Below are 25,440 nucleotides of genomic sequence, written 5' to 3'. Positions count from 1 at the left end.
GTCAGGGCTGCGGGCGGAGCGGTTCCGGGTCGGCGGCGGGAGCCAAGATGGAGCCCGCGGGGCGCGCGGGGCCGCGCTGAGGGAGCGGCCGGGCCGGGCCGAGCCGGCGCCATGTCGCTGGGCGAGTACGAGCGGCACTGCGACTCCATCAGCTCCGACTTCGGCAGCGAGTCCTCGGGCCGGGCCGGCTCCCGCGGCGGCGGCGTCGCGCCGGGCGAGCAGGAGGAGCTGCACTACATCCCCATCCGCATCCTGGGCCGCGGCGCCTTCGGCGAGGCCACCCTGTACCGCCGCACCGAGGTAGGCCGGCGGCGGGCCCCTCCTGCCCCCTTCCTCCTCCTCCTCCTCCTCCTCCTCCTGCTGCTCCTCTTCCTCCCCTGCCCCCGAGGAAGGCCCCGCGGGTGCGGGGGGGTGGGCCCGGGGCTCCCCGCGCGCCCCCTGCTCGGCCCCGTAGGGTGTCGCAGGGAGACGCCGCGGCGGTGCAGACGCTAATAGATTGCTCGTTTCTCTGCGTTTTCTTCCAGTCACAGAGGACATGGGGGCACCTCATACAGGTAACTCTCGCGCGGAACCGTAACTTTAGCGTAAGCGGACGGAGCTGGCCGAAAAGCCGGGCCTCCCGCGGCTCCCAGGTCACGCCGTGCTGCCCGGCCCGGCCCTCATCGTGCTTCAGAGTGCCCGGCACAGAACAGCGCTGGTCCTGGCTCCCGGGGAGCTCTTGGGGGCTCTCTGGGGGACGCCAGCCCCGAGGTCCCCTTAGGAATTCACTCCAAGCGTGTCTAAAGGCATGGGTGGGCCCAGCAGGGGCAAGCCAAACTTGGTCTCGTTCCCTTGCAGTTTTTTAGGAATACGTGGGTACTTGTATGGCTAGGGATCTCGTACAACATCCTGTAAATAGAGGGTTGGAATGGTAGTATTGCCCTTTTATCGAACCACAGTACGTTTGGTCTTCACTGAAACAAAACAAACTCTGCATCCCTTCCCTGGAATACTTGTTCCCTTTTTCAAAAGGAGTGCCAGCCAGCTAGAAAAACGGCTTCAGGCCGCTACTCCTAGCGATAAGTAGAAAAACTCGGAGCTTATTGTTGTGAAGAATCTTTGTCTGAAACCTTTAAGAGGCAGGAAAGCCTGTTTGCCTTTCCTGAAATTTTAATTTCCTGCCATAAAGGCACATGTTGTTCTCTTCGGAGTAGTGTGTTTTTAATTAAAAGATGTTTTTGTGTTTCAGGATGACTCACTTGTAGTGTGGAAGGAGGTGGACCTGACCCGTCTGTCAGAAAAGGAGCGTCGTGATGCTTTGAATGAAATCGTTATCCTTGCTCTGTTGCAGCATGAGAACATCATTGCGTACTACAATCACTTCATGGATAACACCACGTTGCTGATTGAGCTGGAGTACTGTAATGGTGAGATCCCTGCTCCCACTTACAAACAGGAGGCTGCTACGTTTCTGAGTTACCCTCCTCCAGAGCCTGCAGGGAGTATTGCTGGGGTATCCCTGGGGGAGTGGAGGAATGGAGGTGAATTCTGCTGCGTAGCTCTGGAAGAAGAGATTGAGAATCCTTCTGATTGATTTGTGTCTCAGGTGCACAAGAAAAGCCCAGTAGTTAGCGCAGGCATTTCAGGCAGTAAATGGTTTCTTGCATGTTCTGAGTAGCTGGTGCAGTGGGGGTAGTGGGTTACTGCTGGCGTACGCTTCTAACGTGCCTTCCTTCCCTCTTGTAGGAGGGCGGTGGGAAGAGACTGTGGGGATATTTGGGTCTCTCTGCCAGTACAGAGCGGGGCTGGTTTTCAGCAGTGTTGCTTAAGCAGACCCCTTCATTTGGCAATCATAAATCTAAGCTTGAAAATCTGTTGGCACACCACAATCAGGACTTTTTCCCGTCTTACGCTGTCAGCTTCTATGCTTACTAATAAAAAAATAATAATAATCCAGTCCTTCTGGTGGTGGAGAAAACTTCCAGGTTTCATCCGAGAGCAGATCAGATGGTGTCATTTGGAGTTTGCAGGGTAAACAGTCCCAGCTGGGGAGCTGGAAGGACTTGATGTGAGGGTCTGAGCTGCCCTTAGACAGCTGGAAGAAGAGGTAATATTCAGCCGATACCCCTGGAACAGGGAACCTACCAAGGCCTGCAGCCTGCTTCCTACTGGGGCACGTGGGACAGCGCACCTGGCCAGCTGTCCTGTGCGTGCTCGGGGTTACCCTAAGCCTCGGGTTGTCAGCAGAAGCTTTTTCTGATGGCAAAGACTGCCGACGTGGTGTCATCACCTTACACAGACAGCTTCCGCTGGGGGTGGGGAGGATGGCAGACCTGTCAAACACCCTGGCTGACACATTGGCCAAAGCTGGTTTTGCCTCTCGAGTTCACAGAATCACAGAATCATCTAGGTTGGAAGAGACCTCCAAGATCACTGCGTTTTTTTATGCAGGGTGGACTCGAATGCAAGAGTAGGGATGCTTTAGCTCTTTGATTTAGGAGTACTCTGGGGGTTATTTCCCTGCCCCAAAATGACTGCACGCTTGGGGCCATTATAAATTCGCTGGAGGACATGGAGAGAGGGTGTGTGGTTCTGGTGCCTGTACGTGTGTGTCAGTGTTTCTAAACTGCTGCTTTACCCTGGGACAATAACCAAGAGATGAGTATATAGCCTGCATTACCTGAATATGTCCGAGTGGTACAGAAGTAGGGACATGAGAAAGAGGTTATCATGTTTGCCAAGGGTTGCTCTTAATAGTTTTATCTGCCACAGTATGCATTTCTGTTTGTTACAGTGTTCAAGCCCAAGATAATTTGTGATTCGTAAAGTAAGGCTGGACTAGTTGCACTTCTCAGAATCCAAAAATATAGCAGGGACAAAAAGTATAGCTAAATATCCAGAGTTTTTACTGTTTGATTAACACTTTTTTTTTTTTCTGGAGATCTGGGAAAGCCTTTCAGATCCAGGTAGATATTAGCCCCATTTTACAGGTGAGAAAGCTGAATTACTGACCTCTGTACAGTTCTGTCTGTATATAGTGGTGCCAGAAGACTCGGATTGATCATGGAAATAACATAATTGAATACATCTGAACGAGATTTGGGGAGAAGTATTCTATAAAACATCTGTTGAAGAGAGAACAGTCTCAAAATTTAGATGTGATTAGATGAAACAAAAAAAGAAAGTAATTTGGTTTTCTTTCAGTATGTGTGCATAGAGGTATTGATTATCTGAGTCAAGAGCTAATTCGTCTCCTTGTGTAGGTTTTTGGTGATGTAGTACTTGGTGTGCTACACTTTGGCTCAGAAAAGCAGAAAAAAGATGAAAAAAAAATCAGATGAGGAACAGAAGTTGCTAAAAAACTGTAGTCTGAATCACAAGGAAAGAGGTTCATGAGAAGAGGCAGCAGCAAATACTTTGGTTAAATTGTGAATGTGAAGAGTCATTCGTAGATCATTTACAAGCGTGAACATAAGGCTGGAAAAAAAGCATGTTGGAAGATTATAGCTAGGCAGAACGAGAAGAAATTATGCAAAGTGGATCTTAACCAGAATATCAGAAAAATCTTCTTAATGTGGAAGTGCTGAAAGTCCCTCAAGGAGGCAGAGGAGCCATTGCCACCCTTTCTGGACTTCTACAACTTGACAGACCGGTGGAAGATACGCAGCAGGAAGCTGCTTTGTATTGTCCCCGTGGGAATGGGCAAGGGCCTGGTGTTCTGTTACTGGTAGGATGTAATATACAGTAATGGGGAAATGGAATAGCAACAGGATATGACCAGAGATTTGGGATTTACTGGTAAGATGCTAATCTGGCAGGGAGTCTCACTGCCTACAGCACCCTGCATCATTTCTTGTAGCTCTCCTTGATTTTTCAGTCTTCTGTCTTGAAGCTGTGAGGTGCCCAGAGGAAGCTGTGTTTGCTGCCTTCAGGCTTCTGTGGCTCGCGCTGCTGTTGTCAACACTTTGCGACTTCTTCATCGATCTATTTGGCAGCGCAGATGGAGAGGCAGGTCAGAGCTGGGCAGTACGTGGGGAAAGGCAATAATTTGTGTTTTCAGAGACTTGTGACTTGTGTTGTTTTGGTGCTTCTTTTTAATATACTATCTTTTTTTTTTCCTGCTGAGCAGGACAAAGTCTCGCATGATTTGATGTACAGGTTCTAGATGTCTGCATATCCCAGGAAGCGCTGACAGGTTGGAAAAAAAACATAGGGACTGCTAGCCTACCTTACTGATTCACTTTTCAGAGTATTGAATGGTGGTGTTAGAAAAAGAATCACCTCTGCTCAAGCTTAGGTATGCTAGTGAAGTTCTTAGGTGGAAGAAGAACTTAGTTTTGTGAGTGCCTGACCAGTTGAAGTGCAGAGTAAGGAGGCAGAGCTGTACTGATTCATCGGATCTCTTGTGGGTTTTGAGCATTTCCAGCAGTAGCTAGCGGAGTAACTGCTGCCATTAACTAAGATGGTCCTTTCTGTCTTTCTCACTCACTTATAATTACAGGAGGGAACCTCTACGATAAGATCCTGCGGCAGAAAGACAAGTTATTTGAAGAAGAGGTAATTTGGACTGGTTTGAGGGAGCGGTGGGGTTTGCTTAATGTTCTGGGTGCCTGGCTGGTTATATGAGTGTGCTACTTTTTTTTTCCCTCCTATATTGCTCTTAGAAATTTTCTGTATAAATCTGGGGGCTGCCATCCTTCCTCTCTTATTAAGTATTGCAGATATTTATGGACTATCAGAAACTTTTTTATTTTCATTTTTGGCTGTCTCTAGACGGCATAAATTTCCAAGGGAGGAAAAATTAAATAGCTCAACTGACTTTGGTCACCTTATCATCTTGGCTAAAATTTCACTTTCAAATCTTTATTCATGGTTGGCACTGTTTGTCTCTTAACCATTTTCTATTTTTCAGAGTTGTTACTTTGAACCTGTCTCACCATGGTTTGTTGTTTGTTTTTTTTTTTTCCTATTTCTTTTGTTTCTTTTTTCTATACATATTTTCTGCTGTCTGCTTCCACCTCATGATGGAGATGGTTGATGATTACACTTATCTTATATAAAGCATTTTAAGGCCTTCTGGCTCATGGTGAATATTGAATGGTCACAGTTCAAATTCCAGAGACCCCAGCTGTAGATCTTTCCCATGTGATCAGTAGCAGTCATTTCTAATTTTTTTTTTTTATTGAACTCAGTGATGTTTATCAGGTCAGGCACTGTGAATGACACTAGACCAAGCCACATTTTGGAATATCTTTTCAGAAATTTCCATAACAGGAAATTCTCAAGGGAATGACACATTTTCATATTCCTTAAAGAGAATCTAAATGGTATGGTCAGGTCTTCTTGCTGTGCCTCTCTGTGTCAGGGATGTTGGGATTTTTTGTTTGTTTTTGAGCCTCCCTGTTATTCTTACTTTTGCAGATGGTGCTTTGGTATCTCTTTCAAATTGCCTCAGCTGTGAGCTGCATTCACCGAGCAGGAATTCTTCACAGGTAAGTGCGGCATGGAGTAAAGCTGAGGTAATGATCTCATCTTGCCATTCCTGGATGTAAGTTACTCCTTTGAGTAACCTTTGCTTCTGTGTTTAAAGGAAACAGTTTCTCTGTTCAGAGCATAGCTGGACTGTTTAGATGCTAAATATCACTTCTGTAAAGACTTTTTTATTGGGGTAGAAACAGTAATGTAATAAACATGGAAGAAGTCTTTTATTTGAAAATGGAATGCTTGTCTTTGCACTTCTGTGAACGAGGAGTTAATCCATATGGGAATGGAATAATTTGGCCATTTATTGCCACAGCACATAAACGATGTTTGCTAAAGTGGGTAGGAAGAACAGTTACTGCTGGCACTTCCCACCTGCTCCACAAGTAATAGCTTCAGACTGTCGCGTACATCCTTATGTAGTTCCTGGAGGGTGAGGAGGGTGAAGACTCTGCATTGATGCTTTGCTATAAGATCACGCGGGTGAAGGTTTGTCCCAAATTTGGCTAAATCCCATGTGTTTGGCCTGTTATTTAAGGAAGTAATGATAGCTTGTTAGCAGGTAGTGGTAATTTAGACACTGACTCTGAGATTTTGATGAGGAGCTAGTTAGCTTTTCCTGTTTGGAAGGGGTAAATTTCATTGCTTATGGGTGCTCCACGAGTGCCCAGTGCATGGGCAGAGTGAGGAAGCTGTGGGGGTCTGGGAGTACCGCACACAGACAGCCCTTTCCAGCAAGGCTGGGTTGCGTGCTGCACAATGTCTTTCTGTGACCGTGTGAGGACGTGTTCTTTGAGACAGCATCCTTGCTGCTGCCATTCTCAATCTCGTAATTAGCAAGTCTTGATAACGAAGAGTTGGTACCTTACACTCCACAAAGCAGTGCCTATGCTTTTGGCCTAAAGCGGATGTCGTGTCTGTCCTGCTTTGCTGTAATTTCCTGCTTATCACCTCTGGTGCCCATCTTCACAGCAGGGATCGTGGTCTAGGAACATGCGTGGCCCCAAATCCTTCCCTAACAATGAATTGAACGGTTATTTAAATGTTTGCAGTGATTTCCTTCTGCTGCAGACATTGTCAGAGTGACCCAGGACTTTGCGATGCCCCAAGTGGATGAATGCAAAGTGCTGCTTTACTTGGTGTTGTCCTGATCTGCACTGGGAAGTTGTTGATGGTACGTTAGGAAAAGGGGGTGTTAAGAAGCATCGGCCATGGGAAGCATATCATGCTGTGGGGGCTTCCTCTCTGTATTGATCTGTGAATCTACGTATAAGCTATTCCCTCTAGGACAAAATGTTTTCAATGAGTTTTGGTGTTCCACATTTTTGTGGCCATCAGACTTGATCTTTGGGGTATAGTACATCATGCTGTAATTATAGAGCTGTTCCTGAGGTGTGAGGTAGAGGGATGTTATGCTTAAGATCTAGAGTGACATCTGTTTCGCACCTCGTGTGTGTGTGTTTTTATTTGCACACCTACATACATACATGTTTTTAAGTGAGCTCAGAGACACCTGGCTTGGGTCCTTTTATTAAAGCAGGGAAAATAAGACTTGTTCAATGGTCTTCAACTGAGAATAGACTGAGAGGAGGAAAAGAACCATCTTTGCTCATGGCTTTTATGTAGGTGTCTGAAAGCCTGAACCTTTTAGACTGTGTTGTGTTTTGTGGGTAACTCCAGTTACTGCCCCAGTAGCTGGGGTCAGATTGCTGCTGGTGTGAGAGCCTGCTGTTAGAGCAGAAGTTACCTCATGGGGAGGGGGAGTGTGTGGAAAACTATGAAATCTGGAAGTATATTTTTAACATCTGCATTTTTCTGTCTCCTTTCAGAGATATAAAGACATTAAATATCTTCCTAACCAAGGCAAACCTGATTAAACTGGGAGACTATGGGTTGGCGAAGAAGCTGAACTCTGAGTACTCCATGGCTGAGACCGTGAGTATCTGCTGCCTTCTGTGCAGAACCCAGCAGGTTTTGTTGTTTTCCCTTTCATCTCTGCATGCCTTGCAGAAGACCAGGAATGCTGAACTTTCTTGCTGCTTGTATTCCGTTTTTCCTTCTCCTCTCTACCTAACTTATCTCACTGACATGGGCAGATTTGCTGATGTGTTGCAGCCTACAGTTATCCTTGCTCCCAGGTTATCTTTTGGAGGTCTATCTGTCTGCAAAGCAACAGCAGACTAAAGATAAGTGACACTGTGGGCTTGAAATCGTACCAGAGCCAGCATAACTATGTTAGAGAGCACTCTTCTTCTTTCCCTGGTACCTAGTACGGGAGTTCCAAAGGTGAGCCTACGTAAGATGAAGGTGGTGGTATCAGAGGGCACACAGCAGCATAGTCACATCAGTAAACTCTCCCTCAGTGCTCGTTAAGCCCATCTTAGCAAGTTAAGTTAACCTGGTCATGCTGCAGTGCTAATGGGGATTTTTGCCTCAGCTGGGTCTGAGATTGCTTGGCTGTGTTTGCCCGAGATTGCACCGTGCCTCCTATCTCTCTAATATTTAGACTCTGAACTGAATTACAAAGAAGCAAGATAGGCACATGTGCTTCTTATGGTAACGAGATAGTTAGCATAGTTTATTAGTAATGCTCTTGGGGGGGGGGGGGAGGGAGACAAAGCTTGCACAGGAGATTAATTCTACCAGAAGGCTGTCAAGTTTGGCTTAGTTCCAGACCCTTCCAGAAAGCAGTTTCACAGCCAGAGTTATGAAACAGGATAAGCTGTATTGCAGGTACCTGAAAGGCTCAGCTTAGATTTCTCAGCTCCATTAATTTCTGTAGTTGAGCACTGGGCTTAGAAAGGAAGGCATTGTCTGGAATTCCTATCTGCTAAAGGCTTTTATTACAGTTTAGGATGCAAGCCAGGTTGCATTTCCCTTTACCAGGCCTTATAATTGGACTTAACGCGAGCTATCGGTGTTCTGTTAGGATGTGCAGTTAAACACTTGCCAACTTCCTTCCAGAATATGAACGTTATTGTGCAGTCGGACGGTAAATGGGAACTCAGGGCTACTGCATAAAGCACTTCCTAAGCTGGGCTACAGCAAAACCATTTCTGTTTCATCACATTTTTCATGGCTTTCTGGCTCTCAGAGGAACTGTCATCTGTGCTATAAATTTCCTGGTGTTTTTTTTTTGCCTGTGTTATGTATGTTTATCTACGCCTATGAGCTTTTTTTTCCCCCTCCTTCTTCACTAATGAAAGATTTTGAAGTAAATACTTTCAACCATCTTTATGTTGTTGGTGCTGTAGGCTGGCTCTTCGATTTGTGATGTAATGACCAATGGAGTCAGGAAGTTATATGTTGCAAAATGAGTGCAAACCAGTTATTGTTACTGTTTTTCATTACAAAGTTTGTAATTGTAATGGTCAAATTACGATTTTATAAAATTTTTATATCTTTATGATTTTGTGAAACGCATACATGTTGCTTACTAACTGATCACTTTTAACTTATCCCCCCTTTCTCCCAGTTACCAGGAAAGATACAGAAAAACGTCTTGCACGTTTTTTAAGCACAGGACAGTGTAGGTGCAGTGTCCTAGTTCTCCCTATGCTATTCCAGCTAGCTGGGTTTCTAACCCTTCCTGTGGCTAGGACTCGTGCAGCTCTGTAGCTGTCATGCTGTGTAAAAGGAAATGGAAGGTAGGCGACAGATTCGGAATGTGCCCGTTAGGTGTCAGGTGTACTATTAGAGTCTAATGAAAGCCACAGCCTTTGTAATCCTTGGAGCTTTGCTCAGAGAGTTGAAGAGGGCAACTATAAATATTTCCTCCTCTCTTAAATTCTGTCTTTTTCACTTTAGTTCACTGTCTGCTTGCTTCCTAGGAAATGAGCTCCATTCGTGACAGCTTCATTCTTACACCTTTTGTCACGCTCTTTCTATATCTCCTGATTGTGACTTTGAGCTCTGCCACTATTTCTGTTGTAGCTGGAAGGGCTTCTCTGTTCTCTAAGTGCTGGGTTTTTGGATTTGGGGCATTTTTGGATTTACTTAAACCAATTGTTCAGGATAGCCCACTTTTGAAGTGGAAGTCTTTCAGGTAGGACCCAAGCCAGCTTTCTAGATACTGACCCCAAAGTAACTTTGGTCAAAGACAGTGGTCTCTATCCCTGCAGTGCCTTATGATCAGAGAGGCTCCATAGGCATGGGCTGGCATCTCTGCAGGATCCCTTTTCATCAACCTCTTGTCGGGGTTTCTGTGTATCTGGTCAGTACAGGAATCCCTGTTTGCCTTTAAATACCTCTCATTGCCTGTATATGTAAGAGAGGGGCAAGTCCTTGCCGTGTTGTCGTGACTGCTGCTCCACTGAGAAGTATGTGCCACATCAGAATCTGAGCACAAGTGTCTGGGAGCTTCTAAGAAACGCAGGCCCAGGGTTGTGGATGAGAAGGGAAGAAACGTGCTTGTTCCCATCCCTCCAGCACGTGTTGGTGGGGCGAGTCACCTGTGTCACTAGTGCTGCGTGTCAGGGCTGTGCTGAGCCCTGATGCTCGTGGGCCTGTGTGATCAGGATGGATGCAGAGCTTCAGAATTGAAAGATGCTGGATTGTTTATGATTTTCAAATGTCCTTTTTTTTTTTTTTCTAGCTGGTGGGAACTCCTTACTACATGTCCCCAGAACTCTGCCAGGGTGTGAAGTACAACTTCAAATCAGATATCTGGGCTGTGGGCTGTGTCATCTTTGAGCTTCTTACTTTGAAGAGGACCTTTGATGCTACTGTAAGTCTGCAAACCAGGATGGACTGAATAACCTTGTTTTTATCACCCTGTGTTATACACTTGTTTTTTTTTGTTGTTGTTTAAATCTGCTGATTAAGAAAACAGTGGCTTGGGATTGCCAACAACAGCCAGAGATTGTCTGCAAGATTTCCTCTACCCTGCACTCCAGGTGCCTCTGTGGCCTCTGCCACACCCCCCCTTGTCTGCAGCTCTGGGTTTACCAGATGCAGAATGTAAACGGTGCTAATTTGTATCCTGGTTGTGAGTGAAACATCCGTTCCTCCACAAGGGGGAAGTTTGTGATTGTGTAGGGCTGGCTGTTTGTTTGTTTTTCCGAAGCGTTACTAGCTGTGAATTTTCTGTGCAACATTCTGTAGGGAAAACTTCCTGCCTTCAAGTTTCATAGGATTTAGTCCTGTTGCCCTTTCCCAAAGTTTGGGTGCAAGAGAAGAGTGGTCAGGCTGGCAGGGAAACGGTAAAAGGGAGCGTTGCTGGCTGGAATATGTGATTTGCCTGCTTGTGGCATGAGGTGGGAAAAGCTGCAGGCTGACATAGTGTATGATTCTGTAGCTCTTAGTCATGGGAAAATACGTCATTTTCTGACTTCCACTCATCACGGCTACTGAGCGAGCAGTGACTGTGCCGCTGTGTGGTGTTTTAATGGCAATATGCTATGTAGGAGCTTGCATGCAGAGGGGAATCTGTCCTCCTTCCGCTGTCAGGGGATTTGGTGAAAAATTGGATGTTGCCACCAAGTCCTAGCTATCGGGGTACCATTCCTGCAGGAATTATCAGGATTCTGGAGAACCTCCTAGGTGGGGAGGAAGAGGGATGTGTTCTGATCAGAGAACTGATGGTTTCTGGTTTTGTTTGTTTGTTTTTTTGCCTAGAATCCCTTGAACCTTTGTGTGAAGATTGTACAGGGGAATCGCGCCATGGAGGTTGATTCCACTGTCTATTCTCGGGAGTTAATCCAGATGGTGCATTCCTGCCTTGATCAGGTTGGTGAAATACTTCTTAATTTTCAGAAACCGCTGCCCAGCTTCCTAAGCCACGCAGTTCAGGTGTGAAGGGGAATGATGTGCCTGTTTCAGCATGAGGGCTGTTGATACAGGGCGATTTCTATGAGGCCTGAGGCATCGCTAAGGTTGGGCTTCCTCCGGTTCTATAAGAGCATCATCTCAAGCTGCCTTTCAGTCCTGCAGGCTCTGGAGGGATGCTGATTTTGCTCTGATTACAATTATCGTACAGGCTGGCAGAAGCAATTATTTTCTCACGCAGTGTTGTGGAGATGAGAGCATCATCTCAGCACAGCCGCTTAAGGTTCTGGCTTTTTGACTGTAACTCTGGGTTTCTGTAGAGATTCAATTTTTTGGAAGCAAACATAGTATTGATACCTTCAGAGTGGGGAAGTCTGTACTGCACATGCCTGGCATTTATCCCTATTCGTTCCGAATATCTGACCAGTTCCTTTCCCTTCTGAAAGGAGCCAGGGAAGAAGGTCCGTGCAACCTTGGACCAAGGTTCAGTCATCACGGTAGGTGATGAGCGTTCCCTAGAGAATGACTTGTTGCTCACCTCTTTCAGGATCCAGAGAAAAGACCTACTGCAGATGAACTGCTGGAACAGCCCATCCTCAGCAAGCGGAGGAGGTAACGGGATGGATGGTGTTGCCTGAAACCTGGACAAGCCGGGTGGCAGAAAGGGGTTGTGCAGACCAGTAGCATTTACCATTTTGAAGCAAAGTTCTTAAGTTAATTTGGCCTGATGCGAGGCAGTTGTCGAAGTACATTTCATCTCTTTAGGAAAAAAGTGCATTTTTTCTGTCTTGTTTCCTCATCAATCCTTGTCTGGTTGGTACGTGAGAGGTCTCTGCACCCTTTGTCTCAGAAGCTGTTGTACTGAGAACCTTGAGGCCCTTTCTGACAGTCCTTTGAGGAACGCTGGTTCTTGCTCTTCAAGTCCCTGAATGGAGTGTTAGACTTAGGTCCTCACATGCTCATTGAAAAAGGCCTTTCATAATATATGTCTTGTACAGTGTAGACACTTGCACTTTTTTTCCCATCCCTCCTTTTTCCTGAGCATGGAGTTGCATGGAAAGTGGTCCGTTTTAGCTTAGTTTGACAACCAGCCTGCACACACTGTCTGTTTATGAATGGTGGAACAGAATTATGGACTGTTTGAATCCCACTTTGGTTGCCTGGAGGGCATAAAGGCTTAGTCCTTTATGCTGAGATTGGTGACCACCAAGTAGCAAAGTTTGAGTTTTGTCTTGCTGCGTGTACTATATAAACATAAATCCCAAATCCTGATAATATGTAGTCTTTTAAGATCATTCTAATGCAATATAAGTATTGGTTGGTCAAGTTCTGGTAATTATCTAGTTTGTCCTCTGCACTCCTGGAAGTTTGTTAGCTTTAATGGCACATTACTTCTGCCCTACTTCGTGTATTGCTAGGAGGTGGCAATAAGCTGCCGCGTTTCCTCCAAGAGGGAGCAGCATTTTATAGGAGAGGAAAGCAGACTGTGTATGCTGCTCGTCAGTAAATTGCTTTGGGAGATGTGTTGCTGTTTCCTAAAATGTATTTTGTCCTTTGGCAGGGAGATGGAAGAGAAAGTCACACTGCTTAATGGGCCAAATAAGCGACCGAGGTAATTATTTGGGCATATGTTTGAAAGGAAGTCGGGATAGAACAGCTCCCCAGAGAGGAACTTTGCCGAGAGTGTTAGTCTGTGGCAACCTTAATGGGATGGTGTTGTTTAGAAGATCCCTAAATGCTAGGAATTTGACAAATTTGTTATGTGGTTGTTGTCCCACATTTTACTCTGCCTTTTATATCTTGCCTCTATGTATGGCTGGCTCCTTACCTCAGCAGGTCCCACACAGCTGTAATCTGCCCTACTGCGGATGTAGTCATCACAGCCCACATATCTGAGGCTGTAACGTAAATCCCTCCTTTCAGGCAGATTTCCTTGAGCAGGAGAAATATAACTGTCTGAATGTTGGCTATGAAATGAACATGAATATCTTTCATAAAACTGGATATGTGCAGAGGTTCTATCCAGTCCCCAACAGGACTGTAAGCGGGGTTGCTCCATGAAGCAGATAGTTTCTGTGACATGTAAAGCTGCATACATGTGACATATATCTCTTGAATTATCAGATAGTACTTCCAAGTTTATCAGGAAAAAAAGGTCAAATTCTACCCGAGCACTTTAGGTGAGGTTGTTCCAGCTTACGGGTTGCACACAAACTGTTTACTTTGATTACAACTTCTTGATTACAACTACTTGATTACAATTGGTTCCTGTCTGCACTGAAGAGTTAAATTTTTCCCTCAGATGGAATGCCTGTAATTTAAAGAGGAGATAGAGGGAATTTATCAGCTTTTGGATGTTTCTGGTTTTTGAGCAAAATTTCGTGACTATTTTTTTCAGAATTGAGAACAAGTCCATGGCCACTCACTGAAAGCCCGGGTGTTTGCTTTTTTTTATGACCTCAGTTGGACTGTAGGTTTCCTGTAATGCTCACTGGAACCTATTTTCTCTTCTGCTCTGAGACATATTTGATTCTGAGCCTGTCTATAGCAGTTGAGGCACCAGAACAAAGAGAGCATTTTGTGGAAATACACACCATGAATGGTTGCAAAGGGCTGCAGCCTGGGCTTTTAGAAACTGGGAGAGAGCAGTAGGAAACTGTGTAATGACAGTGATCTCAAAATCACTAAAAGCGTGTGTGTTTTGTGGGGGGCTCCTTGTGCAGGTCGAGTACCATGAACGAGGCTCCCATTGCAGTGGTGACTTCGCGCACTAGTGAGGTGTATGTTTGGGGGGGCGGGAAGTCCACCCCCCAGAAGCTGGATGCCATCAAAAGTGGCTGCAGCGCACGCCAGGTGTGTGCGGGTAACACTCATTTTGCTGTGGTGACAGTGGAGAAGGAGCTCTACACCTGGGTGGTAAGTGAGAGGAACTGCAGGAAGGGGGTAACGGGGGGGGGGAGAGTCCTGATCCACCGCTCACCACTCATGGTAGAATCAGATGGAAGCGCGGCATGGAAAAGGAGAAATTTGATGGCAGTGGGCACTGCTGGAGGCCATCTGCTTCGACACTGACCCAAGTCTCAGTCTCCCAAGACAAACGTGGTTTTGGGTGAAGTTTTCCATCGTGCCAGGAGGTGTATTGGAGATTGTGCACTTGAGGATTGTCGGTGGTGGGCCCGTAGGCCCAGACACAGAGCTAAACATCTCTTCTTCACCTTCCTGACTACTAGAAATGCAGTGGAGGATTTGTATCTGTTGACTTGTATATTTTTGAGGAACGTTTTTCAAGATCAGGAGGGTTGGGATGGGTGGCTTCACTGTAATAGAGATGTCATCTGTGAAGCAACTTATTGATGAAACCAGAGCTGTCTTGTACGAAACAAATCTGCTTTTTATTATGAGTAGAAATTCTGCAGTAGCTTAAAGTGAACGAAGTGGTGGCATCTAATGCATTTAAAACAACTGAGCTCAGTCTTGGACTGAGATGGTCAGTGACGTGGAGGTACTCTGCATCTCCAGGTTTACACAGGCTTTTGCAGTGATGATACAGAATATGTTAAGACAGACCAGAAAATTCTAGTAGATGGGTAAGAGAAGAAAGATCCAAACAGGAAGAGAACAATTTAGTGTCACTTGATGGATGTTCCTACAAGAATGGCCATTGAAAACTTTGAGCTGGTTATTAATTTTCTATTTTCAGCTTCAACACTACTCAAAGTTGTTGTTTTGATTTTTTTTTTTTTTTTCTTTTTCTCTGTAGACTTGGTAGATCTGGCCACTTTGGTGACATTTGTTTAATGTTACAGGTTTCTTTGCAGCCATTAGAATTTAGAAACGTAGATTAAAAAGCTGAAGGATGAATTGCAGTCCTGCAGCAGAGAAGTGGATTCTGTAGCCTGGCAGATGAGAATAGGATTCCTCACCTCTGCTTGAACCCACCAGCTGCTGTCCTGACACCACATCAGTCATTAGTGCACAACTGCCTGAAAATTTGTGCTGCTGTTTAAAATGTTGCCTGCTGTTATTGCACATAGCTTGCAGTCTCTTCCCTAGAGTAGTTAACGCTTTCTCTTGCTCTTTGCTGTCTTCTGTTGCTCTTTGGAGGTGTTGTGATTATTGGCACCTTCTCTGGAGCTGTGGATGCTTACCAGATGTTTTTGTCTTGCAGAATATGCAGGGGGGCACCAAGCTGCACGGGCAGCTGGGGCATGGAGACAGAGCGTCCTACCGACAGCCAAAGCACGTGGAGAAGCTTCAAGGAAAAGCCATCCGCCAGGTGTCCTGCGGAGATGATTTCACAGTCTGCATCACAGGTGAGAGCTGGGAGGGGACCGCCATCCCCTCGCTTTGCTCTGCTGCGGGCTTGTTTGCTTTCACAGTAAGATGAGGAGAAAAGGAGAAAGTTCCACATGTTACCTGCCGTTCAGTTTTGTAGAGCACAGATGCAGTAGTGGAGATAGATGAATGTTATTGTACAGGGGAAAATGTTGACTCCCAAGAAGTCTGAGTGTATTTTTTTTCCAAAGGATGCACCCCTATTTGGTGATGAAGATGGGTGTTGAGCACAGCTCCTCGTGGCCATGCAGAGTCCTTGCTCTTAATGCTATGGATGTTGCCTCCACACATACTCTGTATTAAAGGCAGGGGGGCCTGAATCCGAGATGGCAAATGTGTTTGAAACTCTTTTTGGAATGTGTGGGTGAAAAAGCCCCCCAGTGATGAAAGAAGAGATGTATCCAAGATTCGCTATTTAATTCAGAAAGCTTGAGATACCAACTAGTCATTTTCCAGCTTACTTTGCCAGTGCTGGGAAAGCCCAGGCTTGCCAGGGCTGAGCTCAGGTGCTCAGTGTGCTGGAGGAGTGATTTAGGGAGCCACATGTCAATTTGTGGGTTTCTGTAACAGAAAGTGGCAGGTTCTGCCTGAGGGTTTGTTTTTTGACACTGGTGGCCTGAAAATGGTGCAGGTTGTAGTGCATGGTCATCCATCCTGCTGTCCTCAAGAAAAGACTCCATAGCTTCCTGCTGACATTATTCTGCACAAAAAACGAGGGTGGTAACAGAAAATAGGTTGCTCTGGCCATGTCCTAAGAGGTTAATGCACGGCCTAATACAAGCTCTGTGTGCTGACTGAGCTTCTGTTGCCTCCTGCAGATGAGGGCCAGGTGTATGCCTTTGGCTCAGACTATTACGGATGCATTGGCGTTGACAAGGCTCATGGCTCTGAAGTACTCGAGCCCCTGCAGCTGGACTTCTTCCTTACCAACCCCGTGGAGCAGGTCTCGTGTGGAGATAACCACGTGGCGGTGCTGACCAGGAACAGAGAAGTTTACACGTGGGGCTGTGGGGAGTACGGTAAGGTGTTTCCCTGGAACATAAAGGCGCTGCTCCAGACAGCAGCTTGGCGCAGGTGTGCAGTGCTGGGCCTGGTGAGGGCTGTCTGATGTGCTGGGGGACAAAGAACATTGTTTCTTTGGGACTTTCCCAAATGAACAGGAATTCCTTGTGGATAGGGCAGTCATTGTGTGAGTGGGGTTAGATTGCCTTCAGGACTGGCAGGCAGCGATGTGTATAGGGGGCAGGTTTCTAGTTCTGTCGGGAGATTTAGAACCAGGGAGAGACCATACCAGTTCTTACGGGTGGGTACCTTCTGAGGCCATTTCTAACTGGTCTGTTTTCACTGATGCAGGGCGCTTGGGCTTGGATTCAGAAGAAGATCACTACACACCTCAGAAGGTAGAGCTCCTGAGACTGCTCCTTCCCAAAATCTGCATGGGCATAACTCCAAATTAGTTGCTGTTCAGAAATATTAGCTGCCTGAGGCTCGGGCATGTTTCGTTTGTTTGTTTTTGAGGTATCGTAGAGTTTGCAAGGGTTTTACCTTCACTTCATTTTGCTTCATTTGTCCCCAGAGATCATGGCAAAGGGATGTGCTTCTTCCAAACTAGCCAGTATGATGACTTAGAGCTGATCTCCAAGCTGAAACTGGAAATGCTGAACTTAGTATTTTAGAAATCATAGTAGGAAGTACTAAATTGTGTGCCTCAGGTCTGTACAGGAAACTCACAGCACTGCAAACAACTGTGAGTCTTTGAATTTCACATAATATGAGTTCAATAAGATGAGTTCAAAGTAAAAACCCTCTTGAAACACAGTGCAAGAGATAATCGAGGTAAGCTAACCCGCTGAGGGTTAGAAACCAGGAAAGGTGTGCCTGGTAGCCAAATATCTGCAGCCACACAGTGTCATACCCAGCCCTGCTTGCCTCCTGGGTCTGGTGCTTGCAGACCCCAGCTGGCTGGGATGCCTCTCCACCACACTTCTGGTTCCTCTGCTGGCTCAGAGGTGTCTGCACACAAGGTCAAGAATGCCTTGAATTTCTGCACTGCTACCAGCGCTTCAGTACGCTACAAACTTTAAGATGCTCTTACACTTTTATTCAAAGCAATAGAATTAGGGGCTGTTAGTGCTCAGACTAGCGGAACCACTGCTTTCCAACCCAGTATGTTTTTTCGATGCTGGCTTCTGTGTAGTAGGTGTTGGCATTTTGATTTTCTCAGGATGTGTTTCTTCCGCACAGGTGGATGTTCCAAAGACTTTGACCATTGTGTCCGTTCACTGTGGCTGCGATGGGACCTTCCTGCTCACCCAGACAGGCAAAGTGTTGGCGTGCGGACTCAACGAGTTCAACAAGCTGGGCCTGAATCAGTGCACATCGGGGATAATTAACCATGATGTAAGTGCATTTGGGACCCGACTTCAGCATCCAGCAGTCAGTAGTGTATAGGGAAATTAAGGTCTTGTGACAGTTCGTTAGATTAGTGCCAATTTGTTAGTTCCAGTAAAAGACAATGGGTGCTGGTACTGGGGGGAGAGGCAAATTGTTCCTCAGCTTCCTGTCTGCCGTGTGGGCTTGTGCCAGATCTGAGGTAGTGAAACAGGTAGTGAGCTGCTCCAGGGGAGCTTCGGACAGGTTCCATGTCACTCGTGAAGTTTCCCATACCTGCGTTGGGACTGTCTAGGTTAATGTGGTCTGCCAAGACCTGCTTGAGTAGGTCTTAGCTGGCGAATGCGTGGTCCTTCGCCCTGTGCTCACCCTTCTGTCCGTTCTCAGACGTATTGTGAGGTGCCCTATGCTACTTCGCTTACCCTGGCCAAGCAGCTCTCCTTCTACAAGATCCGAACCATTTCTCCAGGGAAGACGCACACAGCTTCCATTGATGGTGAGCCACATGCGTTAAGGAATGAATACCGGTTGCCTGTTCCTTTATATCACCTTTGCCCTTGCAGCCTGGCTTCTCTTGGTGAAGCAGTGCTATCAATGCTATGATTGCCAGCCCTTTGACACTGAAGGTTATGTTCTTGGCAGTGGGGCTCGTGCCTGCTCCAGGAACCAAGCATATCTGTTTCTCAGCTGAAGCAGAAGCATCAGCTGCTGGATTAACCCTCCATTTTCTGTTTTTCTTCTTTTAAGAAAAAAAAAATGGGGGGAGAATTATGGGATATCCGTTATCCTCTGGGATAGTGGAGGAATCGTTTATGACTGGTGTCACCTGGGCAAAGCCTAACTCAGTCAGAGGTTTGCGAGGAGTCCCAGTCCTCAGCATCAGAACAGGGGAGCAAAGGGAGAAGGAACTGGGGCGGTGTTCCCAGGCTGCAGCCGTCCCTCTCGGCTGGCACCGTTCCCTCCCAGCCTGGCTGGCTTCTCAGCAGAGACCTTCCTGGTCGGGGGCTGTTGCTGCTAGCTCTCTGCGTGCATGGCTGCTTCCACGTCGGGCCCTCGCTGTGACTGTCTCCTCGTTCCTCCTCTCAGAGCGAGGCCGCCTGCTGACCTTCGGCTCCAACAAGTGCGGACAGCTTGGTGTTGGGGACTATAAGAAGCACCTGGGAATTAACCTGCTGGCAGGCCCCTTGGGGGGTAAGCAGGTGATCAGGGTTTCATGCGGCGATGAATTCACCATAGCTGCTACTGACGGTGAGTGGGTCTTTACGAGGTTGCGGTGGGGTCTTTGGGACTAGATCTGCAGGGTGGTTAACGGGCTCCCACTGTGCGTTTCCTGAGCCACCTCCACAGCAATGCTCTGAAATAAAAAGAAAGAAATCTTCCTAGACTGGGACTGCCTGTGACCCGGCTCTGCGTTGTCCTGGTGCAGCAGCAAGCATTTTCTATCCCTTGGGCTGCAGAGTGCTGGCTTGGAGGCTGCCTCTTAGATTTGTTGTCAGTTTGTCCTCCCATTGGCAAAACGGAGCTGGTAGATCAAATGCTTTGGGACAGCACTTACAGCAGAGGGGCTGTGATCCCTGTAACGATTACAGGCTGATAGGGAGCAAGTGAATCGAGTCTCCTGAATTTCTCTCTCCTCAGACAACCATATCTTCGCCTGGGGTAACGGAGGGAATGGGCGCCTGGCGATGACACCGACTGAGAGAGCGCATGGCTCGGATATCTGCACCTCGTGGCCTCGGCCAATATTTGGATCGTTGCATCACGTTCCAGACCTGTCATGCCGTGGCTGGCATACCATCATCGTGGTTGGTAAGTGTAGGTTTGGGATGAAATCTGGGGGGTCTTGGTTATGATGATGTGTTGCTTGCCAGGGGCTAGACTCTAAAACCTGCCCGGGGACGGGCCAGGTGGCTTTGGGGAAATGTGCCAAGCTGCCCGGAGCTCTAGGTCTGACAACACCGCCTTTGTCGTGTGCTGTTTGCAGGAGTTCCTTTGCTTTCTTTATGGCTCTCTAACTGAAATGATGTTTGTTCCCCCTGCAGAAAAGGTATTGAACTCTAAAACCATCCGCTCCAACAGCAGCGGCCTGTCCATCGGTACTGGTGAGTAACCTGCCCCGGGGAGCTGCGTTTTAAGTTACTTTGGTGGTCAGCTTGGTTCCGCAGCTCCGTGTTAGAAAGGCCTCACGGAAGAGCTCAGAGGGAGGAAAAGTAATTGCTGCTCTGCATTGGAGAGGAAGGCCCAAAGCTGGGGGGAAGGAGAGAAGTGAAGCAGAGGAGGAAGTACATGGATGCAGTGAGGCCTTTGGAGCTGAGAATCTTTGATTCGACCAGAAAAAGCTGAGAGGAATTTGCTGAAGGGGGCTGATAAGAGAAGGGGCGTTATGTGCCAGCTGCTGCGGAGATGGAGTCCCGCTCCTTGGACCTGTGGGAGGGCTGGGGCCAAGACGCTGCAAAAGACCGCTGTGCACAGGCCCTTCTGGGGAGGCCTGCAGGGAGTGGTAGGAGATAAGCAGCTGCTGAGGGAGATGCCACCAGCACGTACTCTCGCTATGGCTTTGCAGCCCTAATTTCTGCATCTTCTCTGCTCCAAATTGGGTTTGGCACCAGAGGAGCAGCAGGGGTGGGAAAATGTAAAGTTGTCGCTGTTGTTTGCTAGTGACTCAGAGCTGCACAACTGGAGGAGGAGAGGAAGAGGAAAACGAACGTGAAGCAGAGACCCCGGATCCCAGCGGAGGCTTTCGGGGAACCATGGAAGCAGACCGGGGGATGGGGGGCTGGATCAGCACCACAGAAGCCAAGGGAGGCAACAGTGGTGACAGCAGCTCCTGCCCTGGCTGGCTGAGGAAGGTAATGTGGTATCTCAGAAATGTCCTAAAGTGGGGTTTGAGGCTGGTGAAGAGCAAGTGCCCTGCCTGTAGGGCATGCTCAGAAACTGTTCTCAGATCTGTGCTGCGTGGGGAGCTTTTTAGGCCTAGCTCCTTTTTTACCACAAGAGGGTACTGGTGCACTGGTTGATTAGGCCAGTAAGGAGAAGGGGAACATACCTAACAGTCCTGCTTTGGTGTGTCCAGGAGCTGGAGAATGCCGAATTCATCCCAATGCCTGACAGCCCTTTTCCTATGAGCATGGCGTCTTCAGAGCCTGAGAAGGAGACTCTCCCTTACCAGGAACTTCAAGGACTCAAAGTGGCCCCTGAGGAACCTGCTGGGTTCAACAAGCCAAAAACAGAGCACTGGGTAATGGTATTCAGGTCTTTCGCAGTGAATGCTTAGCCAGAAGCTCTTGGGACCATAAATGGTGGTGTTTGAATTATGGGGAGAGCTGGGAAGAGTTCTTGGATTGGCCTAATTCATCTGGGTGAGGAAAAGAGGGTTGTTGATAAACAGAGACAGTGCTGCAAAGATAACAATTCATGGGGATCTAGGACATGAAGCTGGGCCTTGGTCAAATTGCAAATAATTAGATCAGTTTTATGGAAAAATGCAGTTAATATGATTAAAAAAAGAGAAAAGCAGAAATTGCTGTGAGATAGAAGAGGGACTGACATAAGAAATTGCTGTGAGACCTGTGAGACTACCTTATTCCAGGGGTTTTCTGTCCCAAGAGGAGGTGCAGATCCCAGGCTTAGGGAGAGGGAGGTAGACCAGATGGATTTTGGGGAGGAGAGGACCAGCTTTCCCAGAAGGAAGAAGAATGTCACTTTGTACCGATGACATAATGACTGGTAGCTTGCTGACCTGGCTGCTAGAAGTTTGGGAAGTCATAAACTGAGATGGGGTGACATTTCCTCTGCATGGTTTCTTCTCGTGGCTTACAGAAGTGGCGTAAAGGTTCCCTGCCTCCCTCCCAAACCCAGCCTGACTTCCCTTCTTGTCTCTGCAGCCTCCTTGCCCGAGTCCAGCCGTGCCGTGCAGTGAAGGAAAGGCTGTGCCTCCCGCCGCGGGCTGCATGTGCAGCGCTCTGCAGGCAGAGGTGGCGCACCTCCGAGGCCTGGTCTTACAGTGCCTGGATGACCAGAAGAAGCTGCAGCAGGAAACCCTTCGTCTGAGTGCCCAGCTCCAGAGGTTCTGCAGGGGGACAGAGGGAATGCAGCAGGTGAGGACCCACCACCTGGGTGCCCATCCACGCTCAGGACTCGGTACTCTGGTCCTGGGTCCTGTGTAGACTGTGGAGAAGGAAGCAGCTCCGAACAGACCCCTCTCTTAAGAGTAGATAGAATAGCGTGCCTGATTCTTGGCTGAGCTGCTGATTCAGCTCTGGTAGTAACAACAAGAACGAAGCCAAGAAGCTGGTTTCTGGTGAGGACATGCCGGTCCTTGAGGGACCTGGGATTCCTCTTTATTTCTGCTGGTGAGAAGGGATAGGCGGTCAGATGTTGTGGAGAGTCACAAATGGCTGTGGGGAACAGCAGTCGTGCCTTGTGCAGCTCCTAGCTTGTTTGCAGCTAGTCCCGGAGCTGTTGAGAGTTGCTGTGTGTTTTGGCAGGTGGAGGTTCATTCCAAAGGAACCCAGACAGCCAAAGAGGAGACGGAAGTGGATCCGAAACCTGACCTGGATTCAGATTCCTGGTGTCTCCTGGGAACGGACTCGTGCCGCTCCAGCCTCTAGTCTCCTGAGCCCACTGGGATCCATCTAACTTCACAGCACACTAACCGAATGCAGAGAGCGGCTTTCCTGGCTTCAGGTCACTCGCAGACAAGGAGCGAGGCCGGAGGCTCCAGAGCAGCACCCACGGACGTTTGATATGAACTAGGAGTGAGTTTGAGAGGGGAAGGGCCCCTGAGCTCTCGGCCAGCTCAGTGATTGAAGCGGCAGCAGCTCCTCTTGTACCTTACCTGTTAACTCTGCACGTGAGGCAGAACGGCCCCGTTACGGCTCCAGTAGCAGCTTGTGGCCCTTTCATTGTTTCACTGCTTCCTGGGAGCTGCCTTTGGGACCCCAGTGTACTCATCACCGCATCTCTAGGTGAGAGGAGGAGGCGCGTTTCGTACTGAAGCTGGCTGAACCCTAACGCTCGCCACCTTGGCTTTAGGGGGCGAGGGGCTAGGATCCTCTCCCTGCCAGGCAGTAAGGGGAGGCGGCTCCGCTGCGGCGCAGAGGGAGCAGAGAACATCTCATTCTGGAGGCAGTGGGGATCTTGCCGCGAGGGAGATAACGGCAGACAGCGTGTCCCAGGCATCGAGGCGCAGCTTCTGGCCACGAGAAGCTGTGGCCTCTGTCCGGTGGCCTGCACAGACAGAGTTTAAGGGCCTTATTCTGGGTGCCTAGAGCTTTCCAACTTCAGGCAGCGATGAGCGAGTTGGGCACGGTTTCCGAGAGCTGCGGCAGGGACTGATGAGATGGGATCTCTGGCGCTCGGCTCCAGACCACCTGCTTCCCAACCAGATGACGAGCGTCTGGTCCTCAGACTAAGTGACACGTTTCTTGCTCCAGCTGTCAGCTTGGTTTGGGTGCCAGAGCTGCTGGTTTCTTGGCGTAAGGCTGTAGCTGCTCCCTGCTTGGCTTCTGTTCTGCTCAGCCCCCGATGTGGGTGTGGGAAGAATCGGTATTTTTCCGCTCGATGTTTTGATGAAGCTGGAATGCGTTTTCCTACCCAGAATAGGTCATTAATGCCGTGGTCACAGGATGCAGCCTTCCTCCATGACCACGAATGATCATGTCCCTGTCTGGAATTCACCTTCTTTCTAGAAGCGAGAGGCTTTCCCAAGGCAATTGGCGATGGGAAGAGGCATGGTCTGATGCTCAGGATTTCCTCATTTCCCATTAGAGAATGAGGTAAATTTTATTTCCCGTAAATTTTTTAGCAAGCTGATCTTGAGCTAAGCTGTTGGGATCGGTAGGTTGCCTGGGAGCAGCTAGCCTCCCCCCGCCTGACGGGAAGCCTCTAAGGAATCCTGAGTCCCTCTCACCTTTGCAGTGAGAGCGGGGTTATGATTTCGTTAGACTTAAACCGTCCCCATCGATGGCACGTCGCTAGAATTGCCTTAGGTCAGTTGGAGTTGGTTACCCTGTCACCTCTCCTAGACGTCCTCCTTTGAGAGACTGTCCTCTGGGAGCCAGCGTTCCCCCTCTCTCTCTAGAGGTGGATGCCGAAGCATTCTGCTTGTAACTTACGCTCCTTAAATACTTCCCCAGTGCCTCTTGCTAGAATCTCGGAGCTAAACCCAGCGCGGTCTCTACGGTGCAGCGTCCAGGGCACGGGCAGTAGTGGCGTGCCCCTCCACTGCCACCAGCAGGGTGGCGGCGGCAGGAGGACAGCCCTGCTGGGAGGTGGCGTGGCCGCGGTGCTCGGTTGCCCTCGGGACTCTGCCCTCCTTCCCCCTCGCGTGCGTCGGAGCCAGTTCTCAGGTTAGGGGCCCAGCTTGAGGGCGGTTGTTGCGTGTGGAAGCGGTGGAGCTGGGCACGCTGCGGCCGTGCCTTGGAGGAGCGAAGAGCTGAGCCTGAGCCGTGTCCAACAAGCAAGCACCAAGCTGATGGGAGTCGCTCTCCTGCAGTGCACTGCTATCCTCATTTCTCAATGCTCTGCAGGTGGGAAGCTAGGTGCACAGACTGGATTCCCCTTGGATCTGGTGGAGGAGCAGGGCCCCCGACAGAGGCTGCCCTGGCCTCCGCAATCTCATATGTGCCTTAGAGGGTTCACGCTATCCAGGTTGTGCCTGTTACAGACCACAGATTTCACACCAGCCAGCTATGCAACCAAAAAAAAAAAAGCAGTTTAAAGCCAGCACCTTTGTCTGGGGCTGAAAACGGAAGGGCAAGTGGGCAGAAGTGCCTTTGAGCAGTTTCCAACCCCTTTGACTTCTCCCCTTCTTGCAGCGCTAGCTCCGTACGTGTCAGTCTCCTGCTAGTATTGCTGCTGAGTTGTTATAGTGGAACACAACTTATGCCTGCTCTGACACTCTGGCTGAAAACTAGTTTGTCATTGTCTTTTTTTGAAAGGTTAAAGGGTGGAGTGGTTTGGAGTTTCTGTTTAAATAAATGTTTAAACTCATTCTCCCGTGTTCTGATTTTTTTTTTCAGAGGGGGAAGGGGAAATGCTTCGTATATGATCAGATGGATTCAAGGCATTGTCTGTTGTTTTTTTTTTTTCTTAGAGTGCCAAGGGGCTTGCAGGTTCTTTGCTATGGGAAAAAATGTCAGGTTCTGTGTCCCTTCGAAACAAAACAACAACAACAAAAAAAGGCTTTTCTTTGACTGCTGCATCTCCTCCTAGTGACGTCAGGGGGCCTTTGTGTGTGGTTTTTCAGCAGTCTCAGTGCCAAGTGGGAAATGAGTAACAGGAAGAGAGGCTCACAGGGAAGAAGCACCTGTTTCTCTTGAACGGCTTCTACTGAGCATTGCGGTCTGCGAAGGTGAGAACCTGCCTGACACCTGCTCAGCAAACTGCACGCTGTGTTTAACGTCTGGCTCTGGCTTTTTACCAGGGTTTTGAGTAAATTGTGAAATGCCTTAAGAGGGTTTTTAGTAAATTGAGAGGTAGAGCTGC

The 25,440-nt window shown here is 48.2% G+C and overlaps 1 protein-coding gene across 2 annotated transcripts; it reads left to right on the top strand.

The window, feature by feature from the left end:
• The first annotated feature begins 11 nt into the window (after positions 1-11).
• NEK9 (NIMA related kinase 9) lies at positions 12-24,945 on the top strand. Of its 2 annotated transcripts, XM_083839400.1 has the most exons (23): positions 12-300; positions 525-554; positions 1,229-1,406; positions 4,481-4,536; positions 5,401-5,471; positions 7,290-7,395; positions 10,055-10,186; positions 11,077-11,187; positions 11,774-11,838; positions 12,788-12,838; positions 13,950-14,142; positions 15,395-15,539; positions 16,380-16,580; positions 16,915-16,961; positions 17,806-17,961; positions 18,340-18,448; positions 19,039-19,200; positions 19,591-19,761; positions 19,995-20,054; positions 20,611-20,801; positions 21,026-21,190; positions 21,837-22,049; positions 22,440-24,945. In XM_083839400.1, the coding sequence occupies exons 1-23, from the start codon at positions 112-114 to the stop codon at positions 22,560-22,562; spliced, it is 2,925 nt and encodes a 974-aa protein (XP_083695526.1). In that variant the 5' UTR covers positions 12-111; the 3' UTR covers positions 22,563-24,945. The 2 variants fall into 2 exon arrangements, with proteins under 2 accessions (XP_083695526.1, XP_083695527.1); XM_083839401.1 differs by lacking the exon at positions 525-554.
• The last annotated feature ends 495 nt before the right edge of the window (positions 24,946-25,440 follow it).

This window comes from Anser anser (genome assembly GCF_964211835.1).
Source record: "Anser anser genome assembly, chromosome: 5".
Taxonomy (NCBI): domain Eukaryota; kingdom Metazoa; phylum Chordata; class Aves; order Anseriformes; family Anatidae; genus Anser; species Anser anser.
Note: the sequence above shows the minus strand (reverse complement) of the source record. Positions and strands in the feature narration are given on the sequence as shown.

Bases quoted from the DNA above. Each gene is read 5' to 3' on its own strand.
- NEK9 (XM_083839400.1), top strand. From the start codon at position 112: ATGTCGCTGGGCGAGTACGAGCGGCACTGCGACTCCATCAGCTCCGAC. The intron at 301-524 runs GTAGGCCGGCGG...GTTTTCTTCCAG, and splicing joins CCCTGTACCGCCGCACCGAG to TCACAGAGGACATGGGGGCA. The intron at 1,407-4,480 runs GTGAGATCCCTG...TTATAATTACAG, and splicing joins TGAGCTGGAGTACTGTAATG to GAGGGAACCTCTACGATAAG.